This window comes from Notechis scutatus, chromosome 1 (assembly GCF_049901735.1).
Source record: "Notechis scutatus isolate UNSWTSFEM ecotype Mainland chromosome 1, rNotScu1.2, whole genome shotgun sequence".
Taxonomy (NCBI): domain Eukaryota; kingdom Metazoa; phylum Chordata; class Lepidosauria; order Squamata; family Elapidae; genus Notechis; species Notechis scutatus.
In genome coordinates, this window is record NC_142009.1 from 133,530,231 (window position 1) to 133,552,511 (window position 22,281).

Genomic DNA, 22,281 nt, shown 5'->3' on the forward strand with positions numbered 1-22,281 from the left:
GCCCTTCTCAGCGCTCTCTTTCTCCCTCTGTAGAAGGGGCAATATGATAGTACGCATGCGCCATCAAAGATAACGCGAGGGAGAAGTTGTGGTTCCGGTTGTCTTAGGGTAGCGCGCGTGTGTATGAGTGGGGGGGAGGCGGAGGGCGGGTTCAGTGATGTACAACTGCTGGTGAAAGACAAGCCGAGCCCTTCTCCCTCCTGCTAAAGATGTCGGCGAGGAGGAGAACCGAAGCCTTCGTCCCGGCTGAAGAGAGCGACCAGCTGCTGATTCGGCCCCTGTGAGTGACAGCGAAGCTTTGGTCCTCGGAGTTCCGTCCGCGCTCCTCTTGCCCCGCGCCCCTTCCCTATTTTTAAACATCTTATAGGCCAGGGGTCTCCAGCCTTGGCAACTTTAAGACTTGTGGACTTCAACTCCCAGAATTCCTCAGCCAGCAAAGCTGGCTGAGGAATTCTGGGAGTTGAAGTCCACAAGTCTTAAAGTTGCCAAGGCTCGAGACCCCTGGCCTAGGCTTTTACATCCCCTGGCTTAGGCTCATCACAGCCGGGATGAGCTTGATACTTAGATGGGTAGGCAATGAAGAAATCCCACAGCTAAAGGCCATACTGGGAAATTGAGGAGGGGGGAAAAAACAACCAATGCCCTGTGGTATCCTCTTCATACTATTGTCAAGATATCTGCACAAAATTGAACTCAGCGTGAAGGATTTTTTATAGTGATAGCATATATACTTATAAAGCACTATGAAACAGCATATGTGCTTTACAAGCCCTGCTCTTAAGAGGTTGACAGAGTCCCCCCCACAATCTGGGTCCTCATTTTACCCACCTCGGAAGGATGGAAGGCTGAGCCAACCTTGAGCCTGGTGGGATTTGAACTGCTGGCAGCGATCAGAGTCAACCTGCAATATTGTATTCTAACCACTGCGTCACCATAGCTCCACTTTTATCTTTTAAAAAGGGGCTGCTCTTTGACTCTGCATATTTATACTTAATTTCATTAGTCAGTGCCATCATAACTTTGAACAGTTGCTGAACAAGTGGTTAGTAAGCATCAGCACTGAAAAAAATGACATATGACCGCTTTTCACACTTATGACCATTGCAGCATCCCTACAATCACGCGATCAAAATTCAGACATTTGGCAACCGACTCATATTTATAATGCTTTGCAGTGTCCCGGTGTGATGTAATCCCTTTTTGCTACCTTCTGACAAGCAAAATCAATGGGGAAGCTAGAGTCACTTAACAACTGTGTTACTAATTTAACACCTGCAGTGATTCACTTAACTGTGGCAAAAAAAAATTGTAAAATGGGCAAAACACACAAATAACTGTGTCACTTAGCAACAGAAATTTTGGGCTCAATGGTGGTCATAAATCAAAGATTACCTGTCTAATAAACTGGAATTAAGTGGAGTTTTGCTTTTGAATTTATCTGGGCAAATGACTAATAGTTATTAGGAACTAGTTTGGCTCCAAGTGTAGATTTACTTGCAACTCTGTTTTACATCATATCTTTCACTAAGAGTTAGAAAAGCAGATTATATGCCTCTGAAAAGCTGTGTGCTACCTGATTGTGGAAGATATTATTGTTGAGATAATTTAAATACTATAAAAATGTTTTCCAAATGGAATGTTAATCTGTCTCAAAATAATTAAAATGCTCAGAGAAGCTCCTGCATATCTTTGATTGATGCAGGTTTTGAATTGTGCGGCAAAAATCTGGATGACCAGTAGATGACTGGAGAATAAAAAACAAATTTCTCTTTGTTGCCATCTAATAATGTCTGGATTTTAGCAACTTGGAAACTTATGCAAGAAGGAGGTTTTGAACTAAGTTGTCAACTTTTGTTACATACTCTTAATATTTGGGTTCAGTGCGCTTCAAATATCGATGGGGGGGGGAAGAGTTTGCAGAAATGTTGTTACACATCCCAGTGAGGCTTCAGAAAGTTGAAAAGTTGTGCAATTGCTGGGATTTGGTGCAGAATATCTGCAAAAAAACAACCCTGATCAATAACTTGGTACTGATCTCCTAAAGCCTGTCTAGTATAGTATGCACAGCAAACTTTGTTTATCTCTGTTCCTGGTTTTGCTACTATATAGCAAAATTAGATAAACGTTTATTAATTCTACCGTAATTGTAGCTGAGTGAAAAAGGCAATGTCACGATGATGTAGTTTAGGTCATTTAAATAAAGTTGAGTTAAACTTAAGAGTTCAGAGTTTAGGCCTAATGGTTCACAGAGCCAAGGGTTCTTTAAATAAGTTATACCATTCTGCCCAGGTGAAATTAAGGTAAAGATCTCACCTTTTTTGAATATTTATACATATTTTGTTTATTTTCAATAAACTAATGAGGATTTTTTTTTAAAAAAACTTCCTTTAACAACTTTTATAGAGGTGCTGGGCAGGAAGTCGGAAGATCATGTATTGTTTTGGAATTTAAAGGAAGGAAGATAATGGTAATGTAATTTTTTTGTTACATTATTTGTAAAATTCTTAATTTTAACTTTTTTTGTTATTCAGATGTGTGTCCATTCTTAGCCATTAGCAACCTCTGGACAATATTAATTAAAAAATATGTTAAAACAACTTTTAAGAATAAATGTTTTTAGAAAAATATATTGCATAAGATTGTAATAAAATATACTCACATGTCCTGTAATAAAAGTAGCAGCTTATTCACTTGTAGCTTTCAGTAGACCAACTACCTAAGGATTTTCTTATACATTTTCATGCACCACATTTGGCTGTAATAATACTTCTATGTTGTATAAATTTACTGATAATATATTATTTAGTGTCCTCACTTAAGTGTATATTCTGAATCCTTCCCCCCAAAATATATGTATGGTGGAGAAGTGTAGAATTAACAAGGTATATCCATGGCTATTTTTATGGTTTTTATCTTGTTAAAATTTCTTTAATAAAAAATATTTTTTTAAAAAAGAAAATCCTTAAATTATCCCATGAATCCCAACCTAGTCCAGTCAGCCTCAGCATAGACTTACGTCATCTTTAACATTTGGTGGGTTTAGGCATGAGGGGACTGTCCTAGTGGGGAAAAAACTACACTGCCACATTCTTGTTGGCTATTCAGTAAAGAAATAAATTTTGAGGTATTTATCTTGGCTATTCCGTTTTTCTGTTAATTACACAAAGATGAGAATGTTTGAATAATGTTCCATCTTAATGAAATTTCAATTTAAAGTTATTCATTGTACAGCTTAAATTTTATTTCAATATTACTTGTAAACCACATTCAGAGCAATAGTGTTAAAATTCATCTCATCTTCATTTCTACTAATTTCATAGAAAATTTCTACTCCAGTTCTGGTTTGTTTGTTTTTCTGTAGTATACTGAACAATTATTTATTATTGTCATATGAAAATAACATGCAAATCCTAAGTATGCAGTATAAGCTTCATTAGTTTAACTTTGATGCCATAGGATTTACATGTATGTATACCTCTAGTGATTGGTAATATTCTTGATTTCATTATGCATTTTCAGCTTGACTGTGGAATCCACCCTGGCTTAGAAGGAATGGATGCTCTTCCTTACATTGATCTTATAGATCCAGCTGAAACTGATCTCCTTCTGATAAGTCAGTAAGTGATGTATTATTTATCTTGCCTTTAACCACTACTATGGCAGCTATAGGCTTCAAGAAACTCTTTCTGGATTCAGCACAGAAACATAGCTGCTGGGTATGGTTAGGCACAAAACTGAACATGTGTTCTTTTTCAAAGCCAAAATCATTGTGATTTTGAAGTTCTGTCAAGCTGTTCTGAGAGGGCTGCTATTTGGCAGAACCAAACTGGAACATTCTGGAAGTTCCGGGTTTGGGCCAAATCTAGAGTTGTCTTAAAGGGAGAATAGGGGAAGGCTGCCGCTCTCTTTCTCCTCTTCCCCATGCTGCTGTGTGGCTTCTGCTCTAACTTGTTGCTGGTTATCTAATCATCTTGCTTTCCCTACCTCCCTTGAGTTTCTCCATCCCCTGCCATCATCATTGTTCTTGACTTTAAACATGGCACATTTAACCAACCTATCCACTGCCCTGATCTTCCTAAAATCTGCCTTTTCTTAATTCTTCTTACGGTGCACTTGAAACCAAAGAGTTTGTCTGTAACTACAGCTAAAGGACAGTCGGGAATGGAAAGACTTGAAAGGAGAGGGCTGAGGTCGGGCAGAGCAGCTGTATTGAAACCAAGGATAGTAATGGCAGCTATCCAAATCAGCCACCAGCTCTCTCTGCTTTTCTTTCATGAAATTCCCTAGACTGCTGCTGCTTGTCATTGTCTTACATCCCAAAACATCACTGCCTAGATTACTTCTCTTTCAGTCTAGAAACAGACCAAAATCAGCCAGAAATGAAGCCTCAGAATTCCTGCCAGGTTTTGGTATATGTATATTGAATGTTTTTCCCATCCATAGACTTGAAGCTTTGTTCTGTTCTTAGAAATCTAATGGATTGCACTCTCCCTCTGCCAGTCCCAGTCCTGTAAATGTTGCAAAGCTGATGTGTAGAATGTTTATTGGATTTGCCAGACTGAATTTTTAATGCTGAAGAAGTATAGCAGATGTGTTCTCATTGTGTTTAAGTATTTTAATAATATAAAAAATAAATTTTGTCTAGCTGTTTGCTGTAATAGCATCTACATCAGTTCCCATCCCCTGCCTTCAATTTTTTTTTATTTTGACTATTTCAGTTTCCATTTGGATCACTGTGGGGCATTGCCATGGTTTCTGCAAAAAACCAGCTTTAAAGGAAGAACCTTCATGACCCATGCTACAAAAGCAATTTATAGATGGCTACTCTCAGATTATGTCAAAGTCAGGTAAGTTAACCTTTTTTAAAGTGTAAAAAAAAAAACCCGACCCTAAAATAAAATGAATGTGGACTTTGGATTATGTGAGTATTTTCAAGCCCTACCCTATTATAAAAATAAATCTGAAAATCTGTTGAATAAGATGGTGATCTGCCTTATTGTTTTATTTAGTAATATCTCTGCAGATGATATGTTATACACAGAGACCGACCTGGAAGAAAGCATGGAGAAGATTGAAACAATAAACTTTCATGAAGTAAAAGAGGTGGCTGGCATCAAATTCTGGTGTTACCACGCCGGACATGTTTTGGGAGCAGCCATGTTTATGATTGAAATAGCTGGAGTGAAGGTATTTCCTTAGAACGTGGAGAAATCTCTGGACCTCTGTTTCTATTAGTTTGCCATTTCAGAGGAACTCATTTTGGGGGTGTGGGGGTGTGTGGAGGTATTCTCTTTCTCTTACACCAGCAGCTTGGAAGATGAAAGGCCCCAGATATAAACTGTTCCCTTTAGCACTGAAAGGAAAGAAATCTAAACAGTAGCAGAACACTGTGCTTGAAATTACATCTTGCTATGTCAGATTGGCCCCTTGTTAAGCATTTACTGTTAATGAATCCACAGTACACTTAATCCACAGAATTAACAATACACTTGTGGAGATATTAAGGCAATAAACCAAAATTCATGGATTAGACATCTTTTTGTTGTTCAATCATATAATTACAATGCCATTTTACTTCTTTCTTAAAGCTTTTATACACAGGTGACTTCTCAAGGCAAGAAGACAGGCATTTGATGGCAGCTGAGATTCCCAATATTAAGCCTGATATTCTTATCATTGTAAGTTTCTTCTTTTAATATATCTTGGTGTGTTTATTTATTCAGTTAGATACAATTACACTCTCTTTATCTGAATAATTCCCCTGCCATAATGTGGTGTGGACAACCTCGGTCTTGTGCTTCCTCTTCAGTGACTTGTGTCCATCTTTTTGGTTAGCTAAAGATGAAGTCATGTCAGACAGTGGGACTTAGCTGTCTCTTGCTTTTGACTCAGTAACATTGATCATTCAAAGGAGCAGCTTGCCCTGAAGACAATCCATTGTTTGCCTAGCAGTGTAAAGTAATTTGTCCGTGGTTAACACTTGTGAACATCATTTCTACGCTATTTTATCATGATCAGAAATATTTTTGCACAATGAACTCATAAGAATTGAAGGTTGTCATTATGTGTGTATTTAGTGTTGTAATTCTGCAACTATTTGTCTAGGAATCAACATACGGTACCCACATCCATGAGAAGCGGGAGGAGCGAGAGGCTCGATTCTGTAACACTGTACATGATATTGTAAACAGGGGAGGGCGAGGTCTCATTCCTGTGTTTGCTTTGGGAAGAGCTCAAGAATTGCTTTTGATTTTGGGTATGTATTTACTGAATACTTCTAACTTTAACATATACAAATTGTTTTCTTAACGTGTTGTCTTGGTCTCTGACTGTAATAATAGAGGAAATTGGGATCCTTGACTCTTGAAGGGCAGATAACCTTTGTTATCTCAGCTGCACTCTACCTGGAACTGCCTTGGAAGATCACCCAACTTGCATATTAACACTGGGCAATCCAGTGTTGTTCTATAACATCAATATTGAAGGAGCTGAGTTGGTTGATAGTACAGTATGTTTCGTGGCTAGGAGCCTTGCAATTTTAGAGACTGCTGATAGGTACTTCTAGATAACAGTCCCTGCTTCTCAAGATTTGTGACAGGAGACTCACAGGAGAACGGCTTCCTAGAAGACAAAGCAGAACCTTATTTTAAAAAGCTTTTAAAAACATGCCTATTCCAGGCTACATTTTGAAAAAACTTGGGCAAAAATGGGAGATACACCTGAGCTTGGAATAAATCTAGCTATTTTGATAATGAACTATAAAGCGTTATAATATTTATGGTTTTATGATGATTCATGCTGAGGAATGCAGACAATACAAATGTTATGTTGTGGAACGATACCCGTTTTGCAGATATTTTTTTCAGAACTCAAATATTTAGCAATTTATTTTTTTTAAACAAATTTTATTAGTTTTTACAACACAATACACAAACAAACAAGGCATAATAACATAAAAGATCTTTTCTGAAAAAACCAATAGAACATACAGAATAATTCCAAATTATAATATATATATATTTACGTTATCTGTTCAACTTCGCATCTTATCCCAACTTCTCTTTATTTCTCCCTTTCATTCTATTATTCAAATTATATTTCTTGCTAATTAAAATTTTATTGCTTTTCAAGAACAATACACAAACAAACAAAACGTAGAACATAAAAACATAAAACATCTTTTCTGAAAGTTGCTTGATCCTGGGTTAAAACTCTTCGTACAGACAGAAATTCAAAAATCATATTCATTTTATATACCATTCCATATCTTATTACCATTTTCAATTTTCTATATAGTTTCTTCCCTCTTTTATCTTTCTTGATTTTATTTTATTTATCTCATCTCAATTCAAATCATAATACTTATCATTCTTTGTCTGTTCTATTTCCAGCTATCCATTCATCTTTTCTCTGTAAACAAACTTCTCCTGTACACTGATTGGAGTATGACGTCTTTAACTCTTTCTCCTAACTTAATAATACTTAATATAACACTTAACTTATATTGGGATTCTGTTTAGTACATTCTAAAATTACACAATGTATTTTATAAGAAAAAAAAACAGCAACAACAAAAAACATATTTATAAGTATATAAGACCACTATCAATGCCATTAAAAAACTAATCATACATATTAATACTCATATCTTAAACATTTTTTCTAAATACACATATAAAAACACAATCTTATGTACCTTACAGAATCCCTTTTTCAATTAAATTTACCCATTGTCCCTAAATGAATTTTGTTTCTTTAAATCTTGCTTCCCACCATTAAGGCTTCTCATCCCTTCCTTTCTCTCTTGCTTATTCTTCTCCTTGCCCTTTTTACCCCTTTGTCTCTCCTCCTCCCTTTTCTTCTTCTGCTTTCCCCCTTCCTGTTGTTTTCTAACCTTGTATCCACCTTTCACCTCATTTTTCTCTTTTTTTGTTGTTTTTTCAGGCCTTAAAATCCCCTTTTTCTTTTCCTCTTTCTCCTCCTCCCCAAATAGGATCATTTGTTCATCAAAGATGGCTTCTTCTTTATCCCAGTCGTCCTGCTGCGCAGTCAATTTTTCATAGGTACATACCGCCATTTCTAAAAATTGAAAAAGAGTGCCCAAAGTATCTTTCCCATCTTGTTCTTCTTTTTTATATTTTTGATATTCAGTTTTTAATTCATCCACAAGCGATGCCATTGTAAAGAGAAAGAATTTTTTTCCAAAACAACCACCCGAGTGCTTTTAATCAAAAATAATTCCCAAGAGTTCCAAAGTCACCAAACAATCCAAATAAGCTATTTCTTTTAATACTTTTTTCTTTCTTCCATTTCTCTTTCTGGGGTTGCTGTTTGATCAAAAAGTTCCAATTAAGATATATCTTTTAGAAGTCTTATTAATATTCAATAGCTCTTTAAAATTCTAGGCAGTCTCCTCCTTGTTTAAATTCTGCTCCAATTTTTTTTCCTCTCCCTTCCCACTTACAGCAAAAAGATTTTCCTTTAAATATTCAGAAATCCATACCTCCAATGCGAGTTTTCCGATTTCTCTTAGAGTTCTATCGCTGTCACGTTTGGAAGGAGAGTGAAAAGACAAAAAGTTTTTCCTTTAATTTCCATTCGCCGCTTGACACATTCTGGACGCAATGTATCTTTAATAAGCTTTAAATTCCAGGGTACTTTCACTGTTACTTTGTCCCGGTCAGCAAAGATCACTTTCATTTCTTGACAGCTCCTCCTGCACTTTCTTTTTCCGGCTGAGCTCTTCTATGTGGCGGCCATTGCTGACCGCCGCTCAGCTGCCTTTGGAAAAGGGGGTTTAGCCGGCTAGGGAAGAGAGGTGCGATGTCTCTCGACCCTGCCAGACCCCCCCTGTCTTCGCCACCTTCTACAGAGGTGGCTTAGCTCCGAAGCCAAATGGCTCGGGGCACTCGGGCAGTGAACACAGGCAGAAACCGCGCACAGTTGCGGATTCCTGCCTGCTCCGAAGCGCTGCAGACCGGAAATCATATTTAGCAATTTTTAATATTAACTTCATGTCTTACATGTCTGTTTAGATGAATACTGGCAAAATCACCCTGAACTACATGAGATACCTATATACTATGCTTCTTCCCTGGCAAAGAAGTGCATGGCAGTGTATCAGACCTATGTCAATGCCATGAACGATAAAATCCGCAAGCAAATCAATATCAACAACCCCTTTGTATTCAAGCACATTAGTAATCTGAAGGTCAGTGTGAATAAGTGTATTGCTGAATGGTGGGATTCAAAAATTTTTACTACTGGTTCTGGCTAGGTAGGTGTGACCATGTGACTGGGTGGGTGTGGGGTTTTTTTTTTTTTTTTTCAGCACACCCCGCCCCTCCATTTTTTGGGCCTTCTGGGCCTCAAGCAAACCTCCTGGGAGCTGCTTTTGCTCCCAGAAGGCTTCCCTGGGGCTCAGGAAGGAAAAAAAATGGAGCCTGCACCTCCCCACATTCCATTTTGGGGCCTCCTGGGCCTCAGGGAAGCTTCCTGGGTGGCATTTTTGCTCCCAGGAAGGCAAAAAATGGAGCGCAGGGGGCTTCCATTTTTTACCTTCCTGGGCCTAGGAAGCCTCCTGGGCGAAGCAGTAAGACAGCAAGGGGAATCCCGGCACAGCTGATCACAGGAACAGCTGATTGTTGGGAGGAGGAAAAAAAAGAAATACCTTAAGGAGTGACTGGGTGGGGAAGAATGCAGTCAGCTATGGCGGGCATGTGCACGATGTTGCGCATGCGCGATAAGGCTGACTAGGCGGGGAGGAGAGGGGCGACCGGGTTTGGGGGTATGGCCAGCCAGAAGTTCCCGGGTTGGCGACCCACGCCAAATCCTTGCTACCAGTTCGCCCGAAGCGGTGCAAACCAGCTGAATACCACCACTGGCCTTGCTACAGAACATGCAAATTGATTCCGAATAAATGTAGTTCTGGTTTATGGTTGAGCTTCTTAATTGCCCTAATCTAGTTATTGATAAATATCTCAAGCATCTGTAAGTTTATTAAAAATAGATTGGGAAACAGATGCTTGCTGAGTTGCCTTCTCCCCTTCTCTGCTCCAGCATAATTTACATTTTGAGATCTGGTGCAGTCAGAAACATAGCTCATTAACTGTAACTAATATGTTTAGATGAGCTGTAGTGGCACAGTGCTTAGAATACAGCCCTGCAGGCTAATTCTTCCGACTGTCGGCTGCCTGCAGTTTGGCAGTTTGAGTCTCACCAGTTCAAGGTTGACTCAGCCTTCCATCCTTCTGAGGTTGGTAAAATGACCCAGATTGTTGGAGGCAAGATGCTGCCTCTGTACACTGCTTAGAGAAGGCTATAAAGCACTGTGAAGCGGTAGATAAGTCTAAGTGCTACTGCTAAGTTCTATTATGGGACAGTCCTGATTTCTAAAAGTTTGGCTATCATTTACCAAATGCAAGGTTAGAGTACCCTCTAGAGGTTACAGATATTAGGAGCTGTTCCTGTAATCCTTGTGGTCTACTGCAGTGGTCTCCAACCTTTCTGGACCGGCAGCGTGGGAAGTGGGTGAGAGGGGATGGTTTCCACAAATGCAGCTTTGCGTGCACGTGCGTTTGACCACCGCTTGCGTGGCCTGGCTCCAAACCACAAGAGCCAGACCGGAAGCACCTCCTCTTAGCTGTGAGCATTTTAATGATAAGCATCTCTCTGGGACTCATGGCATACAGACCTAGCCCAAATATATGGAACCCACAGTCCCTAGAGTCCCCGATTCTTCCAAACGGAAGTACAATACTAGACATTTTTCTTCTCTCTTATCCAGAGCATGGATCATTTTGATGACATTGGCCCCAGTGTGGTAATGGCTTCCCCTGGTATGATGCAGAGTGGCTTATCCAGAGAATTATTTGAGAGCTGGTGCACTGACAAAAGAAATGGAGTCATCATAGCAGGTTATTGTGTGGAAGGAACACTTGCCAAGGTGAGATCTTCTCTCTGTACTATGTGGAAGACATTAGTGCTTGAGTGCTCTATTGATTGTCATGGTTCCAAATAATGAACCCAGTTGAATCAGGACTCTGAGGCTTCAATCAGGCTCAAAAGACCTTTTATTGAGTGCATCATATTGGCACGTGGTAAGGTGAAGCTAGCTCTAAGTAATTCCCACGCTTTAGTATAGTTAAAAGAGTAGAAACTTCCCACCCCACCTCAGGTATCTTAGGTTACGTTAACCAATCAGTCCGACAGCCGCTTCCCCCTTGGTCTCAGCAGATGTTTGTTGCCATGACCTTGGCTCTCACGTTGATTCTGGTCAATGTTTAGCAGTTTTAAGGCATCACATTTCAATCCTTTCTGATTTCCCCCCTCCCTCCCAAGAGTGGCAGCTAAGAAACGGAAAAAAAGTAAGCTTGGATGAAGATGTTCTGAGGGTTGACATTGGTGCTTAAAAGACAACCCATACTTAGTTTAATCAAGTAAACTTGGTAGCATGGTAATGCACAATATACACACTATTGATATAGATACAGCCTTATTTATTTATGCATTTATTTCATATTAAATGTTTATTCTTGCTTTACAATTTATGTGACAAAAATGGTAAAACTTAACTGTGTGATAGTAAATAATTAGGCATGAAAGGCGAAAATATTTGCAGCTCAGGGTTGAACTGTGAGGCTCTTGATGCTCTCTGAGCTCAGTTGTTTTCTTACAGACATTTCATTACCAAACTAGGTGACATCATCTGTGCATTCAGAGAGCACCAAGGAACCAACAATTGGATATGATTAAGGAGTTCCAGACATCAATTCTTCAATCTGTGAGAAAGCATATGTCCTAGGAGACTAGACATCTCAAGAACAATTGAATGGCCTGCATAATCTCATATGTTCCCTAAAGAGGCACACAAAAGCACTATGTGTAGCATCACACAGAGGATTTAGGAGCTCATCCAAGAATCTCACCTCTGTTGCCAAGCAGTGGCTTATGTCATTGCCTGGTGGTATTCCTGTGGACGTACATGTGTATTTTACACATATTTAAATTAACTTACATCAAGGCTCTTTTCCCCATGGCAATTGGGTCCAGTGACTCATTGTAATTTGGTAAACAATTGTTTGGATCCTCTCCAGCTATTATAGTAAGTTATTTGTATGTATTTCCATGACATCTGGGTATTTTGTAACGAAAGGCAGAAACCTTGAGATGTTAAATTTGGTAACTTGGCCAGACTGATGCCCAGAATTGTTTGCTAGGCGTTTAAAAGCCATGTTCCATAGTCTATTTTTCTGTTGTAAATAAAATAATAAAATATATTTGGAATTTGTGTATTTTCTGCTCTTGCAGCATATCATGTCTGAGCCTGAAGAAATTACAACAATGTCAGGACAAAAGCTACCATTGAAGATGTCTGTGGATTACATTTCTTTCTCCGCTCATACAGATTACCAACAAACCAGCGAGTTTATTCGGGCACTCAAACCCCCCCATGTGGTTAGTATCTGGCTTCTTTTCAAGACATTGAATAATTATTGATCAGTTCTCAATACAAGTTCAAGACATTTTATTTTAGGTTCTCAATCTAATGTTAACCTTCTCCTTTCCTGTATTAATTTACTATCAGCTATATTTAATACGTTTATCATTCCTTTTTGATTGTTTCTCAAAAATATTATTTTAAAACCGGCTCTTCAAGAAATGTTACAACACATATTGAGATAATACTTTGGAAAAAAGTTCCAAGAAAGAAACAAGAACACCTGAATGATATAAGAAAACAATGATATAATGAAGAATCAGAATATTTTTTTAAAAAAATGAGGATTCATGTCCCAAAGACATTGTGCATTTCAACACTTGTCCACCACTTTCCTTCAGCCTATTTCACTGGCAAAAAAAAATGGAAAAGCTTTGGGGGGCAACTTTTATGAAAAAAATGAGAGAACTGAGGGGTATCCTGTTCACTTTGCACTTTCCAAGCTGAGAAAGGTGGGAAAGAATAGTAACATTTGAGGACCAGGAAGATCTAGTTCAGTACATGGAAAATTGTACATAAAACTGTTAAAATCATACTCTGTATGTAGTAGCTGCTTTCCCTTCTCTTTCTTCCTCTTATCTCAAGAATGACCTTCTTTAATTGTGGATGCTTGTATTTGTCATGCAGATATTGGTGCATGGTGAGCAGAATGAAATGGCCAGACTGAAAGCTGCCTTAATACGTGAATATGAAGATAATGATGAAGTTCACATAGAGGTCCACAATCCTAGAAATACTGAAGCTGTGACTCTAAACTTCAGAGGAGAAAAACTTGCCAAGGTTTTATGAGGCTAATCTTTTTTTTTTTTTTTGCTCTAACAAGAATCTTTTCCTGGGTCTTGGACAAAGGGCATTATGTTTCTTATTTAAAATATATTTAGTCTGCTCTTCTTGGATATAAGAATAATAAATTGTATAAACTACTGTGGAAAGAATAGGCCTTTTTCTCCAGAGGTAGAAACACAGGACTGAATGTATGGAGGGTGACAGTAGTAAAATCCAGAGTGTTCAGAATGTTGTGTTAGCTATAATAGGGTACAATTGTTAGAAACTTCTTCGTTGTTTGAAGTTGTTATTTACTAACCACAGAGGCATATTTGGCCTGATTATATTGAGGCAGAGCATCTTGAGATACCCTGTTTTTAAAACAGGGATAAAAGTATAAAAGTGGGAAGTATCACCCGAGATTTTTAGAAAAGCATCCATTTGTCAGTCAAAAAAATGGAAGAACTTAAAGGATGTTGTATACTTCATTTCCATCACTGTTAAATAATAAAGTGAAGTGTGATTTACTTAAAGATGTTTATATATGAGCCGAATAGGGAAACTTGTGGCTAAAATTCTACCTTCAATTGTTTAAATAGGGGTTATATATGTGATTCGCCTTTCTGTAATCTCTCCTAATAGCCACAATTTTGTACTTTTTCTTAGGTAATGGGTTCCCTAGCTGATAAGAAACCAGAACAGGGACAGCGAGTTTCAGGAATACTAGTTAAAAGAAACTTTAACTACCATATTCTTTCTCCTTGTGATCTGTCCAGTAAGTAAAAGTTATCCTCACCCCATATCCAATCGTTCATATATTTTTAATAAGCCCAATGTGTGCTTTTTATTCAAAATTCATATTTCTCAATTTGGACTGTGAATATTCAGTGATGACAGTGATTTCATATTCATAAATTAATAGGTAGTCTGTACTGTTTATACTGTAGCTTATACAGTTAAAATTTGGGATATCCATTTTAAATGAAGAAAAATTCCAAATTAAAATGTTTTACAGTACTGTAATATCAGTTAAGACTAAAACAGTTCTTGGAAATAAAAGTCCAGAAATTACACCTGTTCAAAGCCTTGAAGAAGAGAGGCTTCACTTCAGTAAAAGTGGGCCCTTCAAGACCACTCTGCAGATTGCTACCTGAAACACACCTGAGCACTGCCATATATCTCCTTTCTTAAGGCAGCTACTTTGTGTTGATATGATGGACCCTCTGAAATGAAATAGATCTGGAAAGGAGCTAGTAACTTTCATATCACTCTCTTAGATTAATTGAAGAATAATGTGGGCCCCAGGCTGTGGCGCATACTAAATATTGTCTTTTTTTTCCCTTTAAAATTGTTCAAGATTACACAGATCTTGCCATGAGCACTGTGACACAGACACAAGCTATTCCATACACAGGCACATTCAGTCTGCTTCATTATCATCTGCAAAAATTAACAGGTATGTAGATAAAATACTTTAGGATTATTATTTTTTTAAAAAAAACTTGTTTTTTATCTGCTGCTCTTCTGGTTGCTTAATTCTATAAGATTCAGTTTGATATTAAAATTTGGATGAATAAATGTAATGGGAGATCAATGATTAATATTCTGTAGCAGGGGTGTCAAACTCAATTTCATTGTGCGCCACATAAGGGCTGTAGTTGACCTTGAGGGGCCGGGCAGGTATGGCCGACTGGGTGGGTGTGGCCAGCTTGATGCCACCTCCCAAACGGCTGGCATGTTTCCTCTCTCCCCCCACCCCCTTCTTGGCCACAAAATCATAATGTGGGGTTTAGCCATTTGTTCACATTGATGACCAATTGCCAAGCCCCCCATGATCATGTGATTGCCATTTTAATTTTTCTCTGCTGACTTCCCCAGAAAGTTAGTGCGGAAACTGGTACGGAAGGTTGTAAGCCACTGTTGCCTGTCAAGAAGACTCCCTCTTGTTTCTGGGGGCTGTCTGAAAGACATCTCATGGAGCTGAGATTTCTAGCCCCACCAAGGATGTCCCCTCCCTTCTGTCCACTGAGAGGAAATCCCCCATTAGTCTACAGGAATACAGTTAAGTTCCTTTACGATTTTTGCTCCATTCCTATAGCCCAATAAAGGATTCCTCCTACTGGCCAGATTTTCTCTGGAAGCCTCCCCTTCATCCACTGAAGATTTTAGTTCTGTTCCTGCAGCCCAATGAAGGAATTGCCCCCGTGAACCCTCTCAAGTCTTCTTATTCCTTATTGGAACTTCTTACCTGGGATTTGTCTCCTTAACTACCTGGGAGATCACTTAACACTCAAACCTAGAGTGGTGAGATTGCAGTCATTGAGCGAAGTGGCCACTCAGTCATCTTGCTTAACAACCACTTTGCTCAACAACCAAGATTCCAGTGCCAGTTGTGGTCATAACTCAAGGATTACCTGTTAGCTTCTTTTTCACAAGCATTAAAGATTCTTAGTTACTGGAGGACTTCAGAAGCTCATTGGAGATTTCTTGATCAGGAAAGGCGCACAAGGTATTGAAAGATACATTTCGGAGCAGACCTGGAAAATCTTGTTACCTTGGAATTGGCTCTGCAATGTATCACAGAATTTTGTGCCATACTTTTGTGATTCTAAAGCCATTGCAGCAAGGGTGGATTTGCAAAATAATGAATCCATCTATTTTGATTGTTTGGATCTGCTTTAAAGAGATTAAGAAGTGTCTTTTTTTTTCCATTCTTTTTTCTTTTTCTTTTCTTTTTCTTTTCTTTTTTGCTCTTCTATCTGTGTATGTGTTATGGATTTGTTTTTAATTGTAAAATTAATAAAATTTGTTTTAAAAAAAGATTAAGAAGATAAGACATGAAATTAAAATGATTTGATAATTTGTATTTGAATGTATCTGATTGACACATTCACTGTGTACACATCTGCTAAGCTAGAACATGATTTGCCTGGTTTGAGTTTACTATCTTGCTAGATTTTAAGTATTATGGTTTTTATACTATTACAGTATTTGAACTCAACGTGAGCAAGCCTAACAGCATTTATTCAATAAACTATGGTTAAGCAAGCCAGCACTTCATGAATGTGGTCATTATTTGCCCATGCTGAATTGCTCCCAGGATTGTTGAATATATATCTTAGAAGGAAATAGGAGCCAGCAGTCCAAACACCTAATGAATAATAATTTAGCAGTTTGTGTGTGTGTGTGTTATAGTTACATGACAAACTTTGTTGTAATTTTACTGTTCTTGTTTTTTTTAGGTGACATAAAAGAAATAGAGGTCCAAGATAAGCCAGCTTTGAAAGTTTTTAAAAACATTACTGTGGTCCAAGAACCAGGCATGGTGGTGCTCGAGGTAAGGACGGTTTGACGGTTTTCTTACAGTATCTTGTAAACTGCTTTGACAGAGAATGAAACTATCTTATCATATATAAAGCAGAATGGCAGTGACTTTGATTATCTGGCGCTTCTTCAATTTCTAGCCATCAGTCATATCGTGATGCTTGTAGTGTACAAAGCAGTAAAACAACAGTCCAGCACCAATATATTATTAGTATAGAATTGACAAAATCAATCTGTTATAGTCCATCTAATCTTACACTCTATGGCATAACTTCCCATTTCATTCCTAGCTTTGTTCGGCCTATGCTTGGCTGCAGCAGCAGACTTACCATTTTTTCAATTGCCATCTTTTAAAAATAAATCCCACAAATAGATTTCAATACTTAACTGGGGTAACAATGACAGTCTGTGTTGCCAATTAAATAACTTTTGAAATATTAGTAATTAATATTTAATTATTTATTTAATAAATAAATAATTTAATTAACCCCAGTGGACAAATCTTCCTTGTTTTTCTGAAGGTCAGAAGATGGAGCTGTCTGGTTTGATTTAAACAATCTTTGTTTACTTTTCTTTTTCTTCAGTGGGTAGCAAATCCTGCCAATGATATGTATGCAGATACTGTAACAACAGTGATTCTAGAAATTCAATCAAATCCCAAAGTTCATAAAGGTATTCATCATTTTAATTTGATTAAGAGGTATAGACCAAAAATGCATGTGTTGTTCTGAAAGGATGCAGGGCAATTTCGTAGCCTAAAGGGCAGTACTTCTCTTATTCCAGTAACATGGTCTACTATGCACAGTTTAAAATTAATGTAATTGAGACTAAAGTAGATTATTCCCCATATCATGAAGGAGATAGTGTTAATAGCTTATTTCAGTATTAGTTAACCTGATTAGCTCAGCTGCAATTAATTATATTTAGGAATAGATCTCTTTAATACAGTTTCCTACATGTTAACCTCAGTTCGCAGTTGCTTCTTTGATTTGTCCGTGTAATTTTCTTGGCAGCAATTATGAAAGTAGTTTGCTCCACAGGTTTCATGGAGTTTTTTGCCTCCCTCTCTAGCCTACATTCCTAATTCCTTGCAAGTCTCCCATTCAAGAAAGAATAAACTGTTGACTTGGCTGACTTTGGATTTAATAGACAAAATCTTCTGTGTCTGGATTTCAGGCAATAATAGACTGCTCCTCAAGGTTTAATCCCACAAAATCTGATGAATGTGTCTAGATGTTTTCCCCTGGAAATATTGCTTCTTATTATCAATAAAATTGGTTTGCTTGTGTACAAGTATGTTTCAGGGCTCAAAAAATCAAATTCAGTCTTTTAACAGGCACTTGAATTTAATAGTCATCTCTTCCTCCTTACTGGTCAGTTAAATCAAGGGTTCATTGTATCTCTTCAGCTTATCAGATATAAGAAATTATTATGTTTGTCTACAACTGACAATCTGCTTTCCCCATACAGAATTATCTGATTCAAGCACAATTTAACTTACTCAATTTTGTAAGGAAAATCGTTTCTACTTTAAGGAACTTTTGTGTGTGCCAACATCTTTCTTCTTATGTGAAACTGGACTGTGCACATTTTTCAGGAGTTTGGTTGGAAGTTACTCTTTTGCCCACAAACCACGGCACTTTGGGGAAAATGCATAATTAGCAATTAAATTGCAGTACTCTCGATTTATGTTTTTCAGCAATGATGCGCAAAATTCCAAAAAAAGAAGAAATAGAAGATTATCACAAAAAAATGGAAATTATGCTTCAGTAAGTTATAATTGCGCATTTAACCAAAGAATCATAGACTGGTTACAGTAACACCGAGAATTATTCTCAATAAATGTTCCATTGAACTGAATAGGCTTTCTTTTAGTGTTAGTTTCCTTGAACAGACTCTATTCTAAATGTAAAACAGCAGCCAGCAAATGTATATATTTCTAACATTTAGCCTTTCATTTTGTAGGGACATATTTGGAGAAGACTGTGTAAGTTCAAAGAAGGATAATGTGCTTAGCATCACTGTGGATGGAAAAACAGCAAATCTCTCGTTGGATACAAGGGTAAATATAGCTAAATATTATAATTAGAGCATTTCAATATTTAGTAGTCATTTTGGAGAGTTAGAAATTTGCCAGAAATTACTATGAAATCAGGTAAAATAGTAAAGAATGTTGTAAACTAGGGGTGTCAAACTTGATTTCATTGAGGGCTGCATCAGGGTCTCACCGAGCTCTGTTTTTGCTGGCAGAGGTCTGTGGGAGGCTGTCGTGGTCAAAAACTGAGCCCGGCAAGGCTGCATGCGGCCCTCCCGAGCTCCATTTTCACTGGCAGAGGCACTGCAGACTGGTCATTTGTTGTTTCCAGGGCGGCCCTGTGGTCCTGCAGGCCACAACCGGCCACGGGCCTTGCATTTGACATCCCTATTGTAAACTGTAAAAGTGTCAAAAAATCTCCACTTAAGGCTTTAAGAAAAACCAATCCTTTAAAAAAAAAAACCTAGAAGTTAGGACAAAAATAGGAAAAATGTTGGTCAATTGAATACATTGAAGATTTTTAATAGTTGATACTTCACCACAAGCACTTGGAATGTGTTTCAGTCTAATAGAAATATTTTTGTTACTGAATGTTACAGCAACCTTACTATGCCAAAATATATTGAGAAAGATTACAAGATATCAGTTATTCAGTTCAGCATCTGCATTGTTATTTCTGCATTCCTTGTCTCATAAACAACATTTTTAGATAGCTTTCATTAAAGAATTCTGAAAGCATCTGTGATCATTTGGAGTAAGCTAAGACCTGCCCTGCTTGGTATTTCTGCTTCCTGGGTTTTCACAGTTTATCTGCATACACAGAAACACACCAAACAAGGCTTCTGCTGCAAAAAAAAAAATGTACACATTTGCAAGGGAAAGTAAAAAATATTCTCTAAGCAAAAATATGTTTTGTGACCAATGACTATGTTCCCAATTGTCTGTTTGAGCCAAATGGCTTATGCTACCCTTTTCTTAAATTCTTTACTTGCCATAATATTCCAAGCCACTCCACCCCCTTCTAGCTCATGGACATGTTTTTTTTTTTCCCCAGAATGATGTGTTGGCAAAATACATATCCACAGCTCTCCAAAAAGTCATAAGCCTATGTTGTGAACACTCAGAATCTCTTCTTCAGCATGTACTTTCTCTTTTTGAATTACATCTTTTGCACTGTCACTTATACAGAATATTTTTCCAATGAATCCAGGGCTGCCATGGTGCCAGTGGGCCTTGCGTTCCCAAACATTTATAGGCTTGGGGTACTAAACAGCCCTGTGGAATTTACATATGAAGGCCACTTAAGGTTGCTTCTGTTTTGTTCTCTTTAGACTGTTGATCATGAACCAGGATGTGAAGATGATGACGAAACTCTTCGGGAAATGGTCGAGCTGGCTGCACAGCGACTTTATGATGCTATCACTCCTATACAATAAACGAATAGATTTTGTATATATCTGGATCGTCTAATGAATTTACACTTTAAAATTTTCTTTTGTTCAAATAATTTTGCTCCCAGATGGACAGACAAAATAACTTCTGTTTGTGTCTACAATTAAAAAAAATGTATTATAGAAAAAGTTCATTTCTCCTGGTTCATTGGTTATGAATGCCTAAAATACATAAACTGAGATTTTAAAAGGTTGGCAATTTTTTTAAAAATGCTTCAGTGTATTTTTGTTACAAGCAATAGCAATAACAATAGCACTTAGACTTATATACCACTTCACAGTGCTTCACAGCCCTCTCTAAGTGGTTCATAGAGTCAACCTATTGCCCCCAACAATCTGGGTCCTCATTTTACCCACCTTGGAAGGATGGAAAGCTGAGTCCACCTTGAGCCTGGTGGGATTTGAACTGCCAAATTGTAGGTAGCAGGCAGTCAGCAGAAGTAGGCTGCAGTACTGCACTCTTAACTACTGCAGCACCTGGGCTCTTCCATTAGACTCATATTAACAGAAGAATCAGAATGTTTTGAACTTATCATCTTAATATACATTAGAATCCACAGAAGTTGCAGTACAGATAGTTCAGAAGTTACAAGTAGTTATTTAATGACTGTTTGCAGTCACAGCAGCCACATAATAAAATGCTGAAGCTCGGAGTCTTTTATAATGCTGGCTTCACTAGCAATTTCCTCTCTGGAGGAGAAAACACTAGCAAAAACCATTGTTATTAATATAGTTTGGAAGGCCCCTTCTCCAAATCACATGATTTTGATAAGGGACTTCTGAACTATTGTGAAAATGAGGCCTGTGTACAGGTAGGCCTTGACTTACAACAGTTTATTTAGTGACCATTCAGAGTTACAACAGCACTGACAAAACTGACCTATAGCCATTTTTCACACTTACGACCATTGCAGCATCCTCATGGTCACGTGATCAAAATTCAGATGCTTGGCAACTGGTTCATATTTATGACGTCTGTAGTGTCCTGGGGTCACGTGAATCACCTTTTGTGACCTCACAAGCAAAGTCAGTGAGGAAGCCAGATTCACTTCACAACCGTGACAAGAAAGGTCGTAAAATGGGGCAAAATTCACTTAAACTGTCTCACTTAGCCACAGACATTTGGGGCCGAATTGTGGTTGTAAGTCAAGGACTACCTGTACAGGATGGTGACCGAAAGAAAAGCAGACCAGGTTGTGAAGCAGAGAGAGTCTTTACATGCCAATGGGCCTAGCTGGCTGATGCCTCCTCACATTTTTTGTGAGCTGATAGGCCTCCCAGTGCCTCCCCTACCCTGAGGCACCCACATAGAATCACTCAATGACTGCAGCGGCGAGAGCTTGGGTTGTAATTGTTGAGTGAAGTGGTCATGTGGGTGCCTCGCTTAAACAATAATTTCTTACCAAAGTTACGGCCTCAAATCAAGGACTACCTATACTAGTACTAGAATTGAATAAGAACGTTAGTTATGTCCTGGAACCTCTGTGCGTGCATAGATATACAAGCATATATAAGTGTTGTATTTGCAGTAATATGCAAAATGTCAGTGAACGTAAATGCAGACATACTCTAGAGAATACAATTTGCACTTGTATTTAGAGTTGAGAAAATTAAGGGTTCTGTAGGTCTGTCTTTAGGGTCTGGCAGTAAGGTGTCAGAAAACAGTCCTTAGATATGCCAGGCCACAGGACATCAGCACAGGTGAGGGTCAAAAAAAAGGAAAAGTGACTTCTAGGTGAGGAATGGCAAGCTAATGCATCTCTGGATAAACAAAGATGGCGTCACTTGTGCCCCCACTCCCCACACCCTATAGATACTCCTGCCAGGCCTCTAAAAGCCCTTGGTTACAGAAAGAAGTTTCATGGTCAGCTCTTTCTTTTGTAATTAAATTGCTACATTGCATTAAGTCTGTATTTTCTACTAAAATGGTCCCAGTTTCTAGTGAGAATGCGGTTCCATCTCAAATAGAAGGAAGCCAATCTTCTAAAAACACTGCATACCGGTAACTATATCAAGCTGGATGTACACAAACTCATAGTTTTGAAGACTATACCAAGCAATTTATTGAATATTTGACACAAATACTGTATAAGAAAAGTCCAGACGTTCCTCCCTCCTTTCATTATTAAATGACTATTTTTACAGGAGGAAGAAGGGACTTCTCAGTTGAGACAACTTGTTCAGATTGCAAGATTTTATTTATTGTT

At 38.1% G+C, this 22,281-nt stretch overlaps 1 protein-coding gene across 1 annotated transcript; it reads left to right on the plus strand.

Moving 5' to 3' along the window:
* The first annotated feature begins 22 nt into the window (after positions 1-22).
* CPSF3 (cleavage and polyadenylation specific factor 3) lies at positions 23-20,203 on the plus strand. The gene is made up of 18 exons (XM_026674340.2): positions 23-280; positions 2,404-2,467; positions 3,520-3,617; positions 4,719-4,847; positions 5,010-5,187; positions 5,589-5,678; positions 6,106-6,256; positions 9,036-9,211; positions 10,787-10,945; positions 12,310-12,456; positions 13,127-13,279; positions 13,931-14,039; positions 14,622-14,720; positions 16,507-16,601; positions 17,173-17,260; positions 18,288-18,357; positions 18,554-18,650; positions 19,955-20,203. Exons 1-18 carry the CDS (start codon positions 210-212, stop codon positions 20,057-20,059), a joined length of 2,079 nt encoding a protein of 692 aa, XP_026530125.1. The 5' UTR covers positions 23-209; the 3' UTR covers positions 20,060-20,203.
* The last annotated feature ends 2,078 nt before the right edge of the window (positions 20,204-22,281 follow it).